This window comes from Rhineura floridana, chromosome 3 (genome assembly GCF_030035675.1).
Source record: "Rhineura floridana isolate rRhiFlo1 chromosome 3, rRhiFlo1.hap2, whole genome shotgun sequence".
Lineage (NCBI taxonomy): Eukaryota > Metazoa > Chordata > Lepidosauria > Squamata > Rhineuridae > Rhineura > Rhineura floridana.
The window spans coordinates 27,003,724-27,021,773 of NC_084482.1; the positions used below are offsets into that span (position 1 = coordinate 27,003,724).

Here is an 18,050-nt window from a genome sequence, read left to right on the forward strand (position 1 = left end):
TGCCCTCACCAACGGCAATAACAAGCACAACGCTAAATCTGGGATTAGGGCTGCAATCCCATAAGCACCTACCTGGGAGGAAGTCTCACTCAACTTAGTGGGGCTCATTTCTGAGCAGCCAGGGATAGAACTGAATTGTAAAGGGACTTACAAGCAAGAGCGCTATGGTTTCTATCAGGCTTCAGCCCCAAACACTCCCAATTCCCATCCCCTGGTTAGATATGAAAAATAACTGCACTGTTAGAGAACAAGAGCAACAAAAAGCAAGCTTGTACCTAAACCTCTAGAAAGCAGCATAGGCCCGTCACTAGTTCCAAGATCCATCTTGCTTACTTGATAACCTTTGCACGTAACTCAAAACATGAGCTTTCCCTTATTATAGTTTCTGATGTTCAAGAAGGGTTGCCAGGTTGGAAAGTGGAGAGATCACCCCATGAACTCCCAAAAGGTTAAATGTGCAAGAGGAGAGGTAACCACAGCTGTGCTCCCCACCACTGCCCTTACTTCTTTCCAGGTATATCCACTCCTCCCTTCCTAGTCTGCTATATGATACAAAACAATAGACATCTTGCTTGTTTCAGCAGATGGGGGAGAAGAGGGAGCAACAGGCCACAAGAAGGAACGGAGCAGGAGCTACAGCACTGGCAACTCCCTGCACTGCTTATCAGTTATACCCGTGTTTCCTCCAAAGAAATGCAAAGAGACTCAGGGCCCCTCCAGCCAGGGTTGTGTTTTTTGGATGTTGTTTTTTGCAACATGTCACTGATGCAACAGTAGTACATTAATAGTGGATTTATACTGGACCATCCACATGTCATTCCACTTTATCAGTTGTTCTGCAGTGCTTCCCCAATGTTGCCTCATGACTGATGTCTGGAGCAGCTTAATACTATGCTAGATTGTGCCTGATATTATTATTACCACTTGAGGAACTCATTTGGATATACAAATGGCTATGCAACCTTTGGGAGCCAGTGTGGTGTAGTGCTTTAGGCATTGGACTACAACCTGGGAGAACAGGGTTCAAATCCCCACACAGCCATGAAGCTCACTGGGTGACCCTGGGCCAGTCAGTCCCACTCAGCCTCAGAGGAAGGCAATGGTAAACCACCTGTGAATACCGCTTACCATGAAAACTCTATTCATAGGGTTGCCATAAGTCGGGATCGACTTGAAGGCAGGCCATTTCCATTTCATGCAACCTTTATAGAGAGTTGCTAACTGCTGTGAGGTAGACGTCAGCCTGGCCTGTTTTTGTGCCTTTAACAACAGGGTGATGTGCAGAAATCAAGCAAGGGAAGGTTTTCACAGCCTGGAGGTAAACATCAGCAGCGGCTAATGTCTGCACATCCAGCTGCTGTAAAAGGCACGGCAACACAGCCCAGCTGAAGAGTTGGCAACTCTACAGTGACCCTAAGGAGAGGGTGCCAATAAACAAGTCAAGGTCAGCAAGTGCCTGACTGAGCTGGAATTTTAATGCTCAGCTCTAAGTCCAACAAGATACCACTGCCCTAAACCAGCTATTTTGCTCAAACTTTCAAGCCAGAGGAGCCTCAAAAGGAAAAGACAAGCTTCCAAGGAATGGATTTATTCAGGTCCATAAGTGACCGGAAGGCCTGAAGGAGCTGAGATGATCGGTCAGTCCCAAACTGGTTACCAGGGCACACTAATGAACTGCCAGTGGCTGTGAGAAACAAGGTTAATTCAACAAATGAAAGGCACTTAATCCACAGAGGAGGCTGCCCACTGTGTCTCTGCTTCACTCACGGTTGTGCGGCTTTACTTCTTTCTAATCAGCAATAAGCTTCGTAATTCTGTTGTGTCTTGATATTCAGTGTGATTGCAGAGACTCAAGAACTACCTTCAGAAGGTTACCCAATGCAACTGTGCATGATCAGGAGGCATGCTCACAACGGTGACATGAATTATGGATTCCTCCAAGATTAGGTAATTCCTACTCATACACACAATAGGGTAAAAAAAATATTTGGGGCCTAAGAATGAAGTGTGCTTCCAGTTTCTGCAGTGGGGGGGGAGGCAGGGTAGGAAGTGTGCCTCAGTTATTAGAGATGGCAAGCAACAGTACCTTTGGGAGCTGGAACTCGTAAAGGGCATAGCCCCCCACAGTACACACAGAGATGCATTGGCTCTCTTCTTCTTGTGCCTAATTTGATGACAAGGCAAGACTATTAATGCAGAAGGAGTTCTGGCTATAGATTCCCCACCTGCAGTCTGAAGAGGTACAACCCCAGAACAATTCTATTACCTCCTCTGCTGTCTGCATTCAAACTAAGGCATGAGTCATTTCATATTTTAAAAAGAGAAACTGCCTTCACCCCACCCTTCTTTCCCCCTTCAGTAGCTTCTAAAGAAAGGCACTCCTTACATTTATGCTGTATAGAGATTTACAGTATATGACAGCCAGTGTGGCGAAGTAGTTTGAGTGTTGAACTATGACCTAGGAGACCAGGGTTCAAATTTCCACTTGCCCATGAAGCTCAATGGGTGACCTTGGGCCAGTCACTGCCTCTCAGCCTGACCTACTCCACAGGGTTGTTGTGAGGATAAAATGGAGAAGAGAAACATGTACGCTACCTCAAGCTCCTTGGAGGAAAGGCAGGATATAAATACAATAAATAAATACATTTAACTGACTGAGTAGTAAACCACTTTAAAAAACAACCAAGATTGTTCATCAGTTAAAAACATTTCAGCTCAGTCTACAGCCCTAAAGGGTGTGTGTCTGTGTGTGTGTCTGTCTGTGTGTGTGTGTATATATATATATATACTCTCTCTCTCTCTCTCTCTCTCTCTTTTTCAATGTAATGTTTTCACCTGTATGGGATTGGCAGGTGGGCTTCAAAGAGCCATTGTGCAAGCACCAATCATTTCACAGGAACCTGCCATTTGGAGTATTACTGAAAGGGAGACAGGCAGCTACAAAGCAAAGCTACTGGGCAAGCCACGTGCCATGCCGTATTGAATTGCTGCCACTCTATAGCAGGTGCAAACAGCACAGGGTGACAGGAAGAAACCCAGCACTCTGATCTCCACTTGGCTCCCCCTCACTCGTCCATGCACCAGAGAACATACGCCCCAAAGAGTCTGGCAAAAGGAGGGCGGGGAGAGAAGAGGGCGGCAGCACTCTTTGGTGCAAGAATGTGGCAAGACACAGAGCACGCCAGAGGGGGAAAGAGAGTGTCCCCCACTTCCTATCTGTGCAACACTGGGGGGATGTTTGCCGTCTTTGGGACAGGATACATTTGGGGCATGTGGCACTGTAGCAACAATCTTGTTAGGCATCTTCCATGCACCACCGAGAGACACTTAATACACATGGAACAGCTAATCCATCCCACATCTGATCTGCATAAGCACAGCAGGCTCCTCCCCCTTCACCGATATCTAATTTCTGAGGGATTTCACAAGCATCCAAGGCTCCCTCCCGAAGGTTTCTTATCCCAAGTGAAGGGAGGGTGGGGCTATATACACATACTGCCATTTTGCCCCCCAAACCCACAAGGCTCTTCGTCTTAGAGCTTAGCCTAAGAGTCAAAATTTAGCAAAGCGAGGGCCTCTCTCTCTCCACCCCCCACCCCCAACTCTTTTTCACAGCCTCGTGGCATGTAGAAATTACACTTATCCCATCTCTTCAGATCCACGCCAGAAAGAAATCTACCTGTTGCATTTCTACCTTTTATGCAGCTGTTAAAAAGACACAGAATCCCTGTCACGAATAATAGCAGCAGTAATAAAAGCAGTGGCCCTTATGTGTAGCACTGGCACAATCATGCACGGAACTTCTGTCCCACTTTGATTCTGCCAGTTCCCATGTGTGATCTAACCCCTCACCAAAACCATGTTGTTGTTTTACAAAAGTCAGTGGTTTCTCTTCTAAGAACAGTAATAATAATAATAATAATAATAATACTAATAATAATAATAATGCATCCTGCATAGACTGTACAAAGTTTCAGATATTCACCTTTACCATGAATATCCAAGAAAGCGTGTAAATAAAAACAAGTTAGCCTGTTTTTATAAAAGAATCCTGTTGCCTTGCCTGCAATGTATGAACAAGCTACAACATAGTGAAACCAAGCCTCAAATTACCGAGGGGGTGTGTGATTCATTCTGCATGTGCTTCAAGGTAGCATACATGTTGCCTCATTTCAACCTCACAACAACCCTTTGAAGGCAGAGATAATGACTTGCCCAAAGCCATCCAGTGAATTGAGACGAACTTGGGCTTCCCCAGTGGAAATCTGTTGTCCACAATAATACTACAATTGCCTTGGCTCCTTTTGCTCTAGACTAGAATGTCTTCTCATCCCTAGATAATAGGTTGAAATGGGGATGGGATAGTCCCAGAGTATGGTCTGAAGGGATATGAGGCCACCACCTTGCTAAAGCTAAACAGGTCTGGCTCTGGTCAGTGTCTGGATGGGTAACCATCTGGGAATTACATGTAAGTCACCTTGATGGAAGAAAGGTGGGACATAGATGTAAGGGGAAAAAATAATGTTGTTGGACTCCAACTCCCATCAGCCCCAGCCAGCGTGACCAATGGTCAGGGATGGGAGCTGTAGTCCACAAACATAAGGAAGGCCAGAGATTCCCCAGCCCTGAACTAGCCACTGCTTGTTGTTGTTTTAAACAGGAATGCAGATTATCAACACGTCAGTTGTCCTGGAAGCGGTGAGCAGAAGGAAAGCACACTCTGGCCTCTACAAAGAGTCAAAGGTACAAGGACTGTGGTGGCTCTATCCAGGGGGAAGGGCCGTAGCTCAATGGAAGAGCATCTGCTTTGCATGCTGAAGGTCCTAGGTTCAGTCCCCAACATCTCCAGGTAGAGCTGGGAGAAACACCCTACCTGAAACCCTGGAGAGCCACGGCCAGTCAGGGTATACTAAGCAAGATGGACCAATGGTCTGACTCTGTAGAAGGCAGCTTCCTATGTCCAAGCAAGAACACCAACACAGGAAGATCAGCACAGCCACAAATAGAGATAAATGCCTGTTTACATTTCACCACTTAGTTCAGGTATTGCCAAACTGTTCTCCCTTGTCCACCTCTCCTCTCCCCTTCCCCCTTATCGGTCTTGCTTTTTTTTTTTTTAAGAGTGTAACCTTGAAGGCAGGGTTTGTGTCTCATTTTTTTTGTTTTCTATTGTTGCGAGCTGCTTTGGGAGATATTTGATCAGTCAAGAACAATTTAGCCAAGTGACTGGTCAAACAACGGTCAAGAATGTAAGCATGAACTTTATTAGAACAAGAAAAAAAACCACACTTGAGTCATCAACAGATCCAAAACCAAAATTGTTGCAGCAAAACTTGTAATAGCTCACAACATTTCATTACAGTTTTTGAGAACTTAAACAACATAAGGTAAGGTTTCTATAAAAAGTGAGAAACTGACTTAACTTTCTTTTTGTCTTTTATCCTGGAACTCATTACCCATTTAAAAAAATAAACAAAGCAAAGTAACATAAAATATTATTTGAAAAGCAGTTTTAAAGGTGGTTACGCAATGTAGCAGCAGGCCAATTCTGCAAAGATCATGTCTTCATAGAATATTGATAATATTGGACTGGCCAACTGAACAGCGTGCCAACCCTAATATATCAGGCCTTGCTCGTGCCAGCATCTGTTTCATCTTTAAAGCCAGGAGGAGAATCCTGGAAATGTGGTTCCCAAGTCTGAATTGCCCACAAAGCAGAGCTGAGCCATTGTTCTGACTCTTGCCCATACACCCCATTTTACACGTCCTTTTAGGGGCTCACAAAGGTTGCTGCCCTTTTCACTCAAATGTTTTTTTGGTTAAATAATGTACTTGCTCTCCTGAAGATGGGCAATTCTGGGTGAGGCCACTTTCAGACTCTAAAGCAGGGGTGAGGAAGCTGTAGGCCTCCAGATGTAGTTCAGCTACAACTCCCATTAGCCCTGGGCAGGATAGCCAATGGTCAGGGATGATGGGAGTTGGAGTACACCACCACCTGGAGGGCCCCAGACTCCTCATCACTGCTCTAAAGGGTTTCAAGGAGATGGGGAGCTGTTTTCAGGTAGGGATGCAAAAAGGAAATAGAAATGAAGGGAGGAGGATCTTGGGAAAAAGACAATGGGATGCTGCTGATGACTATCTGGATGGCAGACTGGATGGGCCATGGGGTTAATTCAGCTTGGCAAAACCTTTCATCCTTGGGAACAGCCAAGAGCAATTTTGAAAATATCTGTTTGCCTGTGCAGAGAGAACTGACGTCTGTGTGCTCAGATACACCCTAGAATGAAGCAACTATATTTCCAGAAGGGGTAGAGAAGAAAATGGGGGGGGGGGCACTGAAACAAGTATTACAGATGCCTTTGCTGCTTGGGTCATCCTGATCCCCACACACCTTCAGTGTAGGGCTGGAAGGCTGATTGACTGAGATAATTCAGGCCAAACTACGTATTATTGAAAAAAAAACATTGTTAGATTTCCCAACATGTTTATTTTTACTTAATGCAGTTGCAGGGAAAGTGGGCACTCCAAATTTTATCTCAACCCAAATCAGTACTCCCCCCCAAAAAAAGTTTCTGTTAGCCCTGCTTGACATGGGGGAGAGGGTAGATAATATCCGATTATTTTTCTCTTGCAGGGGCAAAGAACAGTTTTGAGGGAAGATGATTTAGATGGGGAAAACTAGCAGGGATGAAGAGTATCCCATCCTCCCCCTGATCCAATCAAATTCAGAATGCCCCCTCCCTCCATGGCTGCGTTAAAAACAACAACAAACCTCTGGGATATTTCAATCATGGTTCTTCTGCATAATGTTTGGCCCACAAGGTTCCACCTGGGACCATTTTGACCTGGGGAAGCAGGTGAAGAGAGAATGAGAGAGACACCAAGGTGGAAATGAAGGAGGTCTCCTTGGCTTTTACCAGCACAGATAGTATAACCAATGTCTTAAAAACCAAGGCAATATAAATTAAAAGAAAAATACAGGCCAGTTTCAATGTAGGATTACCACAGGCATGCCAGTTTCATTCCGGGGTGTGTGTGTGGGGGGGATGAAGCCCATCAATTAAATAAGGGTGGCCCTCAACTTAATTTCATGTGGCTCTTGACCCTATTACATGTGTATATCAAGGAGGGAGAAAGCAGTGCAAAAGGGGGTGGCAAAAGAGAGAGAGAAAGGGGGTGCCCAACTCACATTTGATTCCGGTTCTACCCACCACCAGGTCCAGCCCTCAACAAATTACCTTGGAGGGACAGGCCCCTCAACACGAAAAGGTTTCCAACCTCTGAATTAAATGCTGCCCTCTCAGAGTGAAGAGGGATCAATAATTGAAGTATTAAATGGCCCTTCAGGCCTGCTTGACACACTAATGGGAACAGCAGGAGGGTTCCCATGCTTCATGTGTACACATGGCATCCTCTATAAAATCTGTGAGAGACATACTCATCCCCAAGTGTGTGTGGTTTACAAAAGGCCCCCATCCATTAAGGTGACAGCCTGGATGGGAGATTGGCAGCATGAGCCAAATGTGTGATTAACAGCAGATGGCCCTCCTGTTGCTCTCTTTCTTCTCCTTCATTTCCCCAGTACAAAGTGATTGCTGCTTGAATAGCCACGGTCCTAGATAGCTATGGCTGGACAGCACCTGCCGTCCCAGCAGGGCATACAAGGGCTGTAGCTCCCCCTGCAGGTGGATGCCCGGCAACGCATGAGGGAACGTTTCTTCTCCTTTTTGTAAACGTTTTATACAGGGCTGAACTAAACATTCGGCACCAGAAGCAAGGTTCCTGAGGAGCTACAGAACAGTGGGCACAATCTACAGTGGAGATGTAGCAGGTGTGGCAGTTTAACCCTTTGTTCCACTCAAACATTTTTCCTTGCAATGTGCCAAATGTGCATCTGGAACTCAGGCGGGGGGGGGGCAGGAGTGTCAGTCAAGAAAAGAGTTAATGGCCCTCCTGCTGCTTCTCTGCAGAAAACCCTGCTTTCCTCTTGGATTTACCAGGGTTTAGTGAACTGATTACAGGCTGCAGACCTAAATACCTGTATCTTTTTTTATATATTTAACCTTTGGAGAGGCTATTCAGATTTGATTTTTGGAAGCAGTGTGGGATCAAAATAAACCCCCAAGTCACAAAAGAAGCCTCTCACCACTTGCCATCCGTGCAGTCACACAGTACAGCTTCCAGAGGGGTAGCAATGCTGGTTTCTTGCTGCAAAACCAACCAAGAGCCTTGTGGCACCCTAAAGGACTAATGAATCCATTGTGGTGTATATTTTAATGGAATCAAGTCTCTTTCATCAGATGCATGAAGTGTAATCCTAAATTGCAGGTACATATATACACACAGTGGGGAAGAGAGCCTGGCTGGGAGTCCAGAGTCTGTGAGTTCAAATCCCCACTCATGTCTCCTTGGCGTAAAGGGCCAGCTAAAGATCACCCCCACAGTGAGTGGCTCAGGGGTTACGTGCCCTGCCACCTGTGCAGCCGTGGGCAAGCTGCATAGTCCCAAGGAGCCCAGTTGCCCCCCAGCTGGCACTTGCGGACAAGGAAGGGGCTGGATTGTGCAGCTGTGGCAAGCTAAGCAGGCCCTAGCCAGCTGGGGAGGACTAGCCTCGGAGGCAATGGTAAACCCCCTCTGAATGCCGCTTACCATGAAAACCCTATTCATAGGGTAGCCATAAGTCGGGATCGACTTGAAGGCAGTCCATTTCCATTTCCCATATACACATGGCTCACCCAGATGCCAGCTCTGTCCCCATGTTTTCTCTAGCAGCACTACTACAGGGCCCAGTAATGTCATCCATAATCATCAGGCGTTCATTCACCTGTTCATCTTCCAGTGTGATACATGCCATCATCTGCCATCAATGCCTTTCTGCACTCTACATAGAGCAAAGATGTGTGCCTCTATGCAAAGGAATAAATAGCAATATCAAGAAATCAGCAGGGCAGCATTTCAACATCCCAGGCTATTTTGCATCTGACCTTAAGGTGGCCGTACTGGAACCAGGGAACTTCAAAAGGGAGGATGCAGCATGAAACGGCTGGATTATAATGCATCCAGGAGATCTGATGCTATTACTAGTAGACTGAATCCGCACAATGGATTTTTATCACACTGAATATGTCAATTGGCTTATCAATGCCAGGATGTCTGTGTTATCAACACAACTGTTTTTGTGTGTGTGAATGGCCACCGTTAAGAATGTAATCATCATCATCTGTACTTTGCCACATTTCATTTCCTTCTGACATAATTGATTACAATTACACACACACTTCTGTATATATTCCTGCAACTCAGGATAACACTTCAGGCATCTGAGGAAGTGGACTGTACTCCATGAAAGCTTATGCCATTAAAAAAAAAGGGTGGAATCCACAGTAGTGCTAAGGCAATCCTTCTATCAAAGCAAGGATTTCTGATTGCACAATGGAAGTTTCTCCCCCTCTCCTCCCCCTGCATGCCTAAATCTGTTCTAAGGATTCTCCCTGGAGCAGATTTGGAGAGGGCGCAGGGTTCACGTCAGAGAAGGAAAGGGGGAGAGAAGGCCCATTGCACAAGTGGAAATCCTTGCGCTGAAGGGATGCATTAGTAGAATACCGCCCTTCTTTAGGGTGCCAGTATAGCTTCTCCCTGACTCTTACCACCAGAGGGCACATAAACACAGGCAAACAGACCTACAGCCTAAACACACCATTACCAGCTGAGAATGCCCCACAATCCCTGCTGTAAGAATGGGAATGGAACCACAAAACCATGAAAGAGCCCGATTGCTGCTCTTCAGCACAACATACCATGCATGTGTCCTGGTTCGCAGCTAAAGATCTGAGCACAAACACTGATCATAAGCTGTTCCCTGGACAGGAGCTAGAACTCTCAACAAGGTAGCAAATAGTTACTAGGCATGCTCACAGAGTGCTGAATATTGTAGAGGTCACACACACACATGCAGAGGCAAAGGAAGTTGCCCTCAAGGTTTGCAGTAGGGACGAGGAACCTGTGGCCCTCCAGATGTTGCTGTACTCCAATTCCCATCAGCCTCAGCCACCATGGCCAATGGTCATGGACAATGGGAGTTATAGTCCAGCACGTTCTGGAGGGCCATGGAGAGTTCCCCATTCCTGGTGTGTAGACTGAAGTGGTCAGAGGCACCACTCATGCAGTGGATCTGATCTCTCCAACCTGCACATGTTAGAGGCCATCTTCCTGTGCTGGTCCTTCACCAGTTAGTGTTACCGACCAGCAATTATTTTTTACTGGCCATGACAAACCAAGACTGCTTTCTAGCAGGTAGGCAACACTAGCATCTAAGAAGCCAGCAGAACTCCAAGGCAAACCTAATGGGTCTTGTTTTCCTATAGAACCAAACTCCCAACAACCCACCAGTTTTTCTGCTGTTGCACTGAGTGGATGGATGCAAGAGACCACATACCAAGTGGCAATTTAATCTGGAGTGCATGCAGATGCCCACTTGATAAGCCAGGAGTCCATTTCATCCTGGCAAGAATTGCAGCACATCCTTCTTTAGCAAGCTATTTGAGAAAGTAGACATAGTTGGGATCTGTGTCCACTGGAGACTGGTTCATTAGGGCAACTGGGGAACTGCCCCACCAATCACAGCCTGCCCTCAGCCAGCCCCTGTCTGCCTACTTCCTTAATTACAACCAGTGCAGGATGTGGCTCTGCCCGTCATTGGCTCTGGCTTCATCTACCACTGGGTCTCCCTGCCTTCTGCCCTACCACTTCCAATGGGCCCCAGGCACCACTCATCTCCAGGACTAAAGCATCCCCTCCCACACCTCAATTTGTGTGCCCTGGGTGCCTCACCTGGCATTCCCAGGGGCCAGGTGTCCAGGTCAAAGCCCCTTTTCTCTGGTGGGGGCAGAGGAAGAGAAGAAGGAAAGTGGGAGTTATATAAACAGTCCTACCCGAGCCTGCATCTCCTGGGCCAGAAGCAACCACGGCCTTACCGTGTTGAAACCTGGGAAGAGACCCACGGCCGGCTGCGCCTCCACAGGGAATGACAGGAAGGGCTTGAGATCGAGGGGCGGCTGCATCATGGCGGGCGGCGGGCGCAGAATGGCCGGGATTGGGCCCACCCGGCTCAGACTGCCTAGGCAAAGAGAGACAAGGAGAAGCATAAACAGTCTGCCTTGCAATATTAACAATTCAGAGGTTAGGTGCAGAGCAAAGGAAAAGAGGTACAACTCAATGATTTTCATTTGTATATAAATGCATACACCTCTTTTCCCGTCCAAAAAGGAGTCACTGAAAGAGGTTTATAATATGTATAAAAATGTAACAATAATCCATTATTACAAACATAATAAAAGCATCAAGGATAAAAATAAATAAAAAAACAAATGAAACACTTAGGCTAAACAAGAATGAAAATGAATGAGTGAAGATTTAAATCAAGTTATTATCAATACTACCAATAACACTGGTTATTTCTGAAGTGTACAATAACCAGTTGCTGTACACCTGCTGCAGTTTGAAGTATTTGAAACTGAAAACATGCAGGTTCCCAGCCAGGGCCTCACATTTCAAATTTGCAGGCAGAAAACCCATCTCAGAATAGAGTTTTAAAACTGAAATGTTTAGTTTTAGGAGTTGATTTTTCTATTACTGAATATACATGGATGCATAAAATATTGATGACTGGACTAAACCATTTGGATAACTTCATGTTAAACAGAGGTTTTGAAGGGGGGATTATGTTCCAAGGAGTTTATGGCAGCATATATGAGATTATCACATTTTATTCTGACACACAACACTCTTGCAAGGTAGGTTAGGCCAAGACAGAAGGTGCTCCACACATGGCAGTTTATTGTGAACTCAGTGCGGCTCATGCATGCAACTTTTGCACAGCATCCACATGATATTATCTTCATCAAAATGCTGTCCCGTATTCCTTTTATCTGGATTTGCCATTTTGGCAGATAATCATATAAGTAAAAAAATCCCCATGAAAACAGTAAATCTAGATTAAATGGGGAGGGGACTACAGGACAGCATTTTGATGAGGACAAGGCTGAATGGATGCTGTGCAAAACTTGCAGACATGAGCAGCACCAAGTCCACAATAAACTGCTATGTGAAAGCACCCCAGAGACATACAAATGGGCTTCACACTGAATAATAAGGATTTGAGCCCTGGTCTTCCCAGTCCTGTCCAATACACTGTCCACCACAGCGCAATGGACTAAGCATGGGTGTGCTAGGCACATATGTCAGTAAATGTCAGAGGACGTGCAAACAAGCAAGTATGCCCATACACATCTAGGGAGAAGCAACAGTCTGAACATGAGAGTAGAGTTTTCAGGTTTGCATATATGTTGAAATAGGCCTATGCATGGATGAGCTTCTCAACAGCGCATTGGTGCATGGTGGCAGATTGCGTCCCGCAACCACTACTGCCAAAATCAAAAGGGGGTTCTGTGATGCGTCCTTCCCTGGCTCTCCCTGTCAGGTTCCTACCTGCTCGTGGTTACTGCCTGTCACTAGGCACCACCAGGGACTCCACCAGTCTGGACCGCTCTCTCTTATGGTTTCTCTCCCCGCTCTAGCACAGATCTCAACAGATCCACCTGCTAGGCAACCACCAGTAACGTCCCAATACTAGTATTCCCAGAGACTCTGAATACTGGTATTGTTATTCTCTTCACCGCTGCCACCATTTGTTACAGTTCCCCTTCAGCCTTGGTCATTACCTTACCCTCCCTTCTGGTCTGTGAAACCCCAGCCAAGGATCAGGCCTTTGGTAAACCAAATTAAGTATTTATTACAGATAACAAAGCTAACAAGATTAACAAGATTTCTTCTTAAGGCACATAAGCATATGGTTTTACTCAATACTAATCTGAACTCTACCTCCCTCCTGGTAAACAACTCTCTAAACCCCACCAAGCAACCCACTCAGTTCTCTTCTCCCCCCCTGATTCCACTCTCACTCTTCCTTTTATACATTCAGCCATTTTAAACACTCAGCCAATCATCTCGCATTCTACTGCCCATTCACTCCCCCTCTTTCACTCCACTTACCATATATCTTCTAAACAACCAACACTTACCATATATACATTAATATAGGAACATCACATTTCCCCCCCCCCCTTAAACAACAGCAGAGTATTATTCCTGTTCCAGGATTTATACGTCGCGTTAACAAATAAAAGTCTCTATGGGGAAAATGTCTTTCTTTGTTCCTCTGTCTGGTCACGTCACTGCAGTCCCAGCCACTTGCCTGGAAAGTCCATCGGCCAGTACATTGTCCTTGCCTTTTATGAACTGGAAGTCCACTTGATAGTCCTGTAGGGCCCAGGACCACCTCTGCAGCATAGTGTTATGGTTTTTCATAGTCTGCAACCATAACAAGGCCCGATGATCCGTAGTCACTGTGAATCTTCGTCCCCACACGTATGGGCGCAACTTGTTCAGTCCCCACACGACCGCTAGTCACTCCTTCTGGACCGACGAATAGTTTTTCTCCCTCGGCGTCAGCTTGCGACTCAGGTACGCCACTGGATGTCTGGTGCCTTCTCTCTCCTGTAGCAAGACGACTCCCAGCGCCAGGTCCGACGCATCTGTAGCCACGATGAATGGTTTCTCATAGTCTGGTGCTATTAATATGGGTCCTTGGCACAAGGCTTGCTTCAGTAGATCAAAAGCCTTCTGACATTCATCCGTCCATACCACACGCTCAGAACACTTCTTCTTTGTTAATTCATGCAAGGGGGTTGCTATTTTCCCAAAATTTCTCACAAACTTCCTATAAAATCCAGCCACACCCAGAAATGCCCTTACTTGTTTTTTGGTTAAGGGGATCGGCCACGCTTGTATTGCCTCCACCTTGCTCCATAAGGAGGTGATTTTCCCACTCCCCACCTTATGTCCTAAATAGATTACTTCCTTTAGTCCAAACTGGCATTTCTTAGCTTTTATTGTGAGGCCTGCTTTTCTTAAGGCCTCCAATACTGTTGTCAGGTGTTGGACATGCTCAGGCACTGACTTGCTAAAAATGGCCACGTCATCGATATAGGCCACTGCAAAATCTGACATGCCTCGCAACACAGTATTGATTAGCCTCTGAAATGAACTTGGTGAGTTCCTTAGTCCCATGGGTAAGGTCACAAACTCATATAACCCATCTGGTGTACTGAAGGCAGTTTTGGCTCTGGATTGCTCGTTAGTTCCATTTGCCAAAATCCTTTACAGAGATCTAGTGTAGAGATAATGGTTGCTGCCCCCAATAACTCTAACATTGCGTCTACCCTAGGCATGGGATACGCATCTGGGACAGTAATTTTATTGATTAGCCGATAATCAATGCAAAACCTTGTCGTTCCATCTTTTTTCGGAACCAGGACAATACTTGAGGCCCAGGGACTGATGGATTCCCTGATCACTCCTAATTCCAGCATATCTTCCACCTCCTTTTTGATCTCACTCAAAACTTTCCCATTCACACGGTATGGCATAGATCTGATTGGGGCATGATCTCCAGTATCAATGGAATGTATAACTATACTGGTTCGGCCAGGTTTGTTGCCAAAGAGATTCCTATAGGTTCTCAAAACTCTCAGAATCTCCTCTTTTACCTCCCCCTTCACCTCCTCTGACCATTCCACTTGATCTACCCCTCCTTTGTCTTTGCTTTCCTGTACCAAATCTGGACGTTCAGGCCCACTTCCCTCAGGGAACAAGGTAACCTGCAACACCTGTGCATCCCCGGTATGGCAAGGCTTCAACACATCTACATGAACCACCTTGCTTTTGTTCAATTGGTCTGCGGTAATTACATACGTCACTGTGTCAAGCCTTTCTCTGATGGTATATGGTCCTTCCCAGTTAGCCTGCAATTTGTCATGTTTCCTGGGCATGAACGCCACAACCATATCTCCCACATCATACACACGTTCCCTGGCTGTTCTGTCATACCAGTAACGTTGCTTCTCCTGTGCTTGACTCAAATTCTTTTTCACCATCTCCATCATTGATGTTAATTTATTGCGGAATTCCAATACAAAATCTACTACAGATGTTTTGTACTCTCCCAGGGTTCCTTCCCATGAATTTTTTAATAGTTCCAAAGCTCCCCTCACTTTTCTAGTGAACATGAGTTCAAAGGGTGAGAAGCCTGTTGACTCCCGAGGGACTTCTCTGTATGCAAATAAGAAGCATCCCAACCGTTCATCCCAGTCTTGTGGGTGATCTTGTACATAGCTTCTGATCATGCCCTTCAAAATGCCATTGAATCTCTCTGTTAACCCATTAGTGGCGGGATGGTAAGTAGTGGTCTTTAGATGTTTTAGACCACAACATTTCCACATACATTGCATCACTTCTCCCATGAATACACTGCCTTGATCCGTCAGCACTTCATGAGGGAAACCCAGCCTCATAAAGATTTTTAATAAAGCCTCTGCCGCTACAGGGGCTTCCACGGATCTTAGTGCTTCTGCGTCTGGGTACCTGGTGGCAAAATCCACCACCACCAATAGATATTTCTTGCCATGCCTTGTGGGTTTGGAAAAAGGGCCTACCAAATCTATTCCCACTCTATAAAAGGGTTGTCCAATTATAGGAAGGGGCTTTAAGGGTGCCTTAGTCTTTACTCCACTTTTCCCCACCTTTTGGCATATTCCACAAGATAGACAATGTTGTTTTACATCTTTGGAGATGTTTGGCCAATAATAGTGAGCAGCCAATCTCCTCTTGGTCTTTTTTATTCCCAGATGTCCTGCACATGGGACATCGTGGGCTACCTCTAGCAATCTGGTTCTGTATTTGCTAGGTACTATTAATTGCTTCACTGGTTCACATTCATCCTTTCTCTCAGCAGGCATCCACAGTCTATATAAAATCCCATTCTCACACACAACTTGATTCCTCAGTTTGTCAGTGAAAGGAATCTGTTGGGTCAGAGCTTGTTCCTTTATCTGCTTCAAACTTATATCTTTTTGTAGCTCTTCCCTGAATTGATCTGCCTCATCATTATCAGAGACCACTTGATACAGTTTGTCTCCTTCAGCAGGCCTGCCAGCGGTTGCTATGGTGACCTGAGGCTGGTTAACAGATTCCACCCTGTTTGTTTCAGCCCCCCTTAATATGGCTTCTTTTTCTCTGCCAATTTGCTGTCTGGTCACTACATAGATCTTTCCTTGGGCGCCCATTACATCCCTTCCCAGTATTACTGGTTCTTGTTGCTGGGCATTAATGCCTACTTTATATCGGCCCTCTCGGCCTCTCCAAGTCATATCCACCAGGGCCACAGGCAAACTTTCTGGTTGACCCCTCACTCCTTGGATAGTCACAGTTTCCTGAGGTAATATTACCTCAGATTTTATTAAATCTGGCCTCAGTAATGTCTGAGCGGCACCAGTATCAAGTAATGCCCAATAATTTGCCCCTTGTACACTCACTTCCTCTCTCAGACTTGAATCAAGGTCTGTTACTTCTGTCCAGTTTATCTGGCAGAACTGAACCTTTTTCGCTGTTTCTAAAGCCTTGGGCTCTGTTTTCACTGTCCTTGTCTGAGCAGGATTACTAATGGGGTTGGCAACCTCACATTGAAAACGTAGGTGCCCCGGTCTACCACATTTGTAGCATAATTTCTCCTCACTTTTAGGGTACACAGATCCACTCTGGGGTGTCCTGTGCCCTTCAGATTTTACTGGAGGACTCACTCGCTGTGGTACCACATCCCTTCTGCCAGCGTTATATGGTCTGGGTTTAAAATCTCTTGATGTTTTCCCCACCCAGCCAGTTCTGTTGGAGGCGAAGTGATCCGCCATCTCTGCGGCCTCCTGCACCGATGTAGGGGAACGGTCTTTGACCAGGAGCCTTATTTCTGGTGGTAACTGATGGTATAATTGATCCAATATCATGAGGTTTTTCACCTCCTCCACAGACTGAGCTTTTGCACTTTTCAGCCATTTCCCAAATATGTCCATCAGTTTTGCCCCCAGCTCCACGAAAGACCTCCCTGTATCTGGCAGTTTCTGAAAAGCTTTCTAAAATAATCAGGCCCCAGTCTGAATCTTTTAAACACTGCTTCTTTGAATTCAGCATAGGTGACGGGCCTATCTGAGGGGAAATATTGGTATACCTCAGCCAATTCCCCTTTAATCAGGTTTGATAAATACTGCATGTATTTATCTTCAGGTAGCCCCCACAACTGAGCTGCTTTTTCAAAGGTGCTGAGGTAAATTTGAGGATCTTGACCAGGCTCATAGACAGCAAAGTCCTTTGGAGTAATTTTTATTTTTGCTCCATCTCTGTCCTTTCTTGTTTCATCAGAATGAAACTTCTCTCTTTCAAATTTTAACTTTTCTACTTGTAATTCGGCATCCACTGCTCGTTGCTTCTCCCTCTCCTCAAACCCCATTCTCAACTTCTCAGTTTCCAACTCCCTCTGTTTGTCTTTTTCCTCAGCCTCAAAGACCCGCTGTTTGTCTTTTTCCTCAGCCTCCATCCTCATTCTCTCAGTTTCCACCCTCAATCTCTCAGCTTCCAACTCCCTCTGCTTGTCTTTTTCCTCAGCCTCCCATCTTAACTTCTCTCTCAAGTACTCTATATAAGCGGGATTGCTTAAATATCCTTCTGGGGTCTCTTCCCTGACAGGTTGTTTTTGCTGGGCAGTTGCAAATCCTATAAGTGCTACCCTCAATTCATCTACCCCTTTACCCTCGTGAGGTAAATTGAATGTTATGCACTTGTCCACCAGCTCCTCTCTTTTCATTTTTATGTATTCAGCCATGGTGTTTGAGTTCACTCACTCTTTGCCACACACTCTTTGCCAGTCACTCTCACAAGTAATCTTGTTTTGTTATTTCTGTTTGCCACACAACTATTAGGGATTGTCTAGTATTCGTATCTCACTGCTACAGCCAACACCTGTGACGTAGTCTCCTTTGTCACCACGTGTCTTTGGGACTCTCTTTGGTTCGTATCTGGATTCTCTGTTGTTCGTATCCCACCGCTACTGCCACCACTTGTGATGCGTCCTTCCCTGGCTCTCCCTGTCAGGTTCCTACCTGCTC

The 18,050-nt window shown here is 45.7% G+C and overlaps 1 protein-coding gene across 5 annotated transcripts in view; it reads right to left on the reverse strand.

Moving 5' to 3' along the window:
* Positions 1-18,050, reverse strand: part of ZNF385A (zinc finger protein 385A) — a 193,634-nt gene that overhangs the window by 71,825 nt on the left and 103,759 nt on the right. For 3 of the 5 annotated variants that reach the window (XM_061615133.1, XM_061615132.1, XM_061615135.1), the window contains one exon: positions 10,932-11,116. In XM_061615133.1, coding sequence (XP_061471117.1) covers positions 10,932-11,063 — 132 coding nt within the window. In that variant the 5' untranslated portion in view covers positions 11,064-11,116. Of the gene's footprint in view, positions 1-10,931; positions 11,117-18,050 lie in introns of those variants that run through there. The other 2 variants (XM_061615136.1, XM_061615131.1) reach the window with 1 other exon arrangement.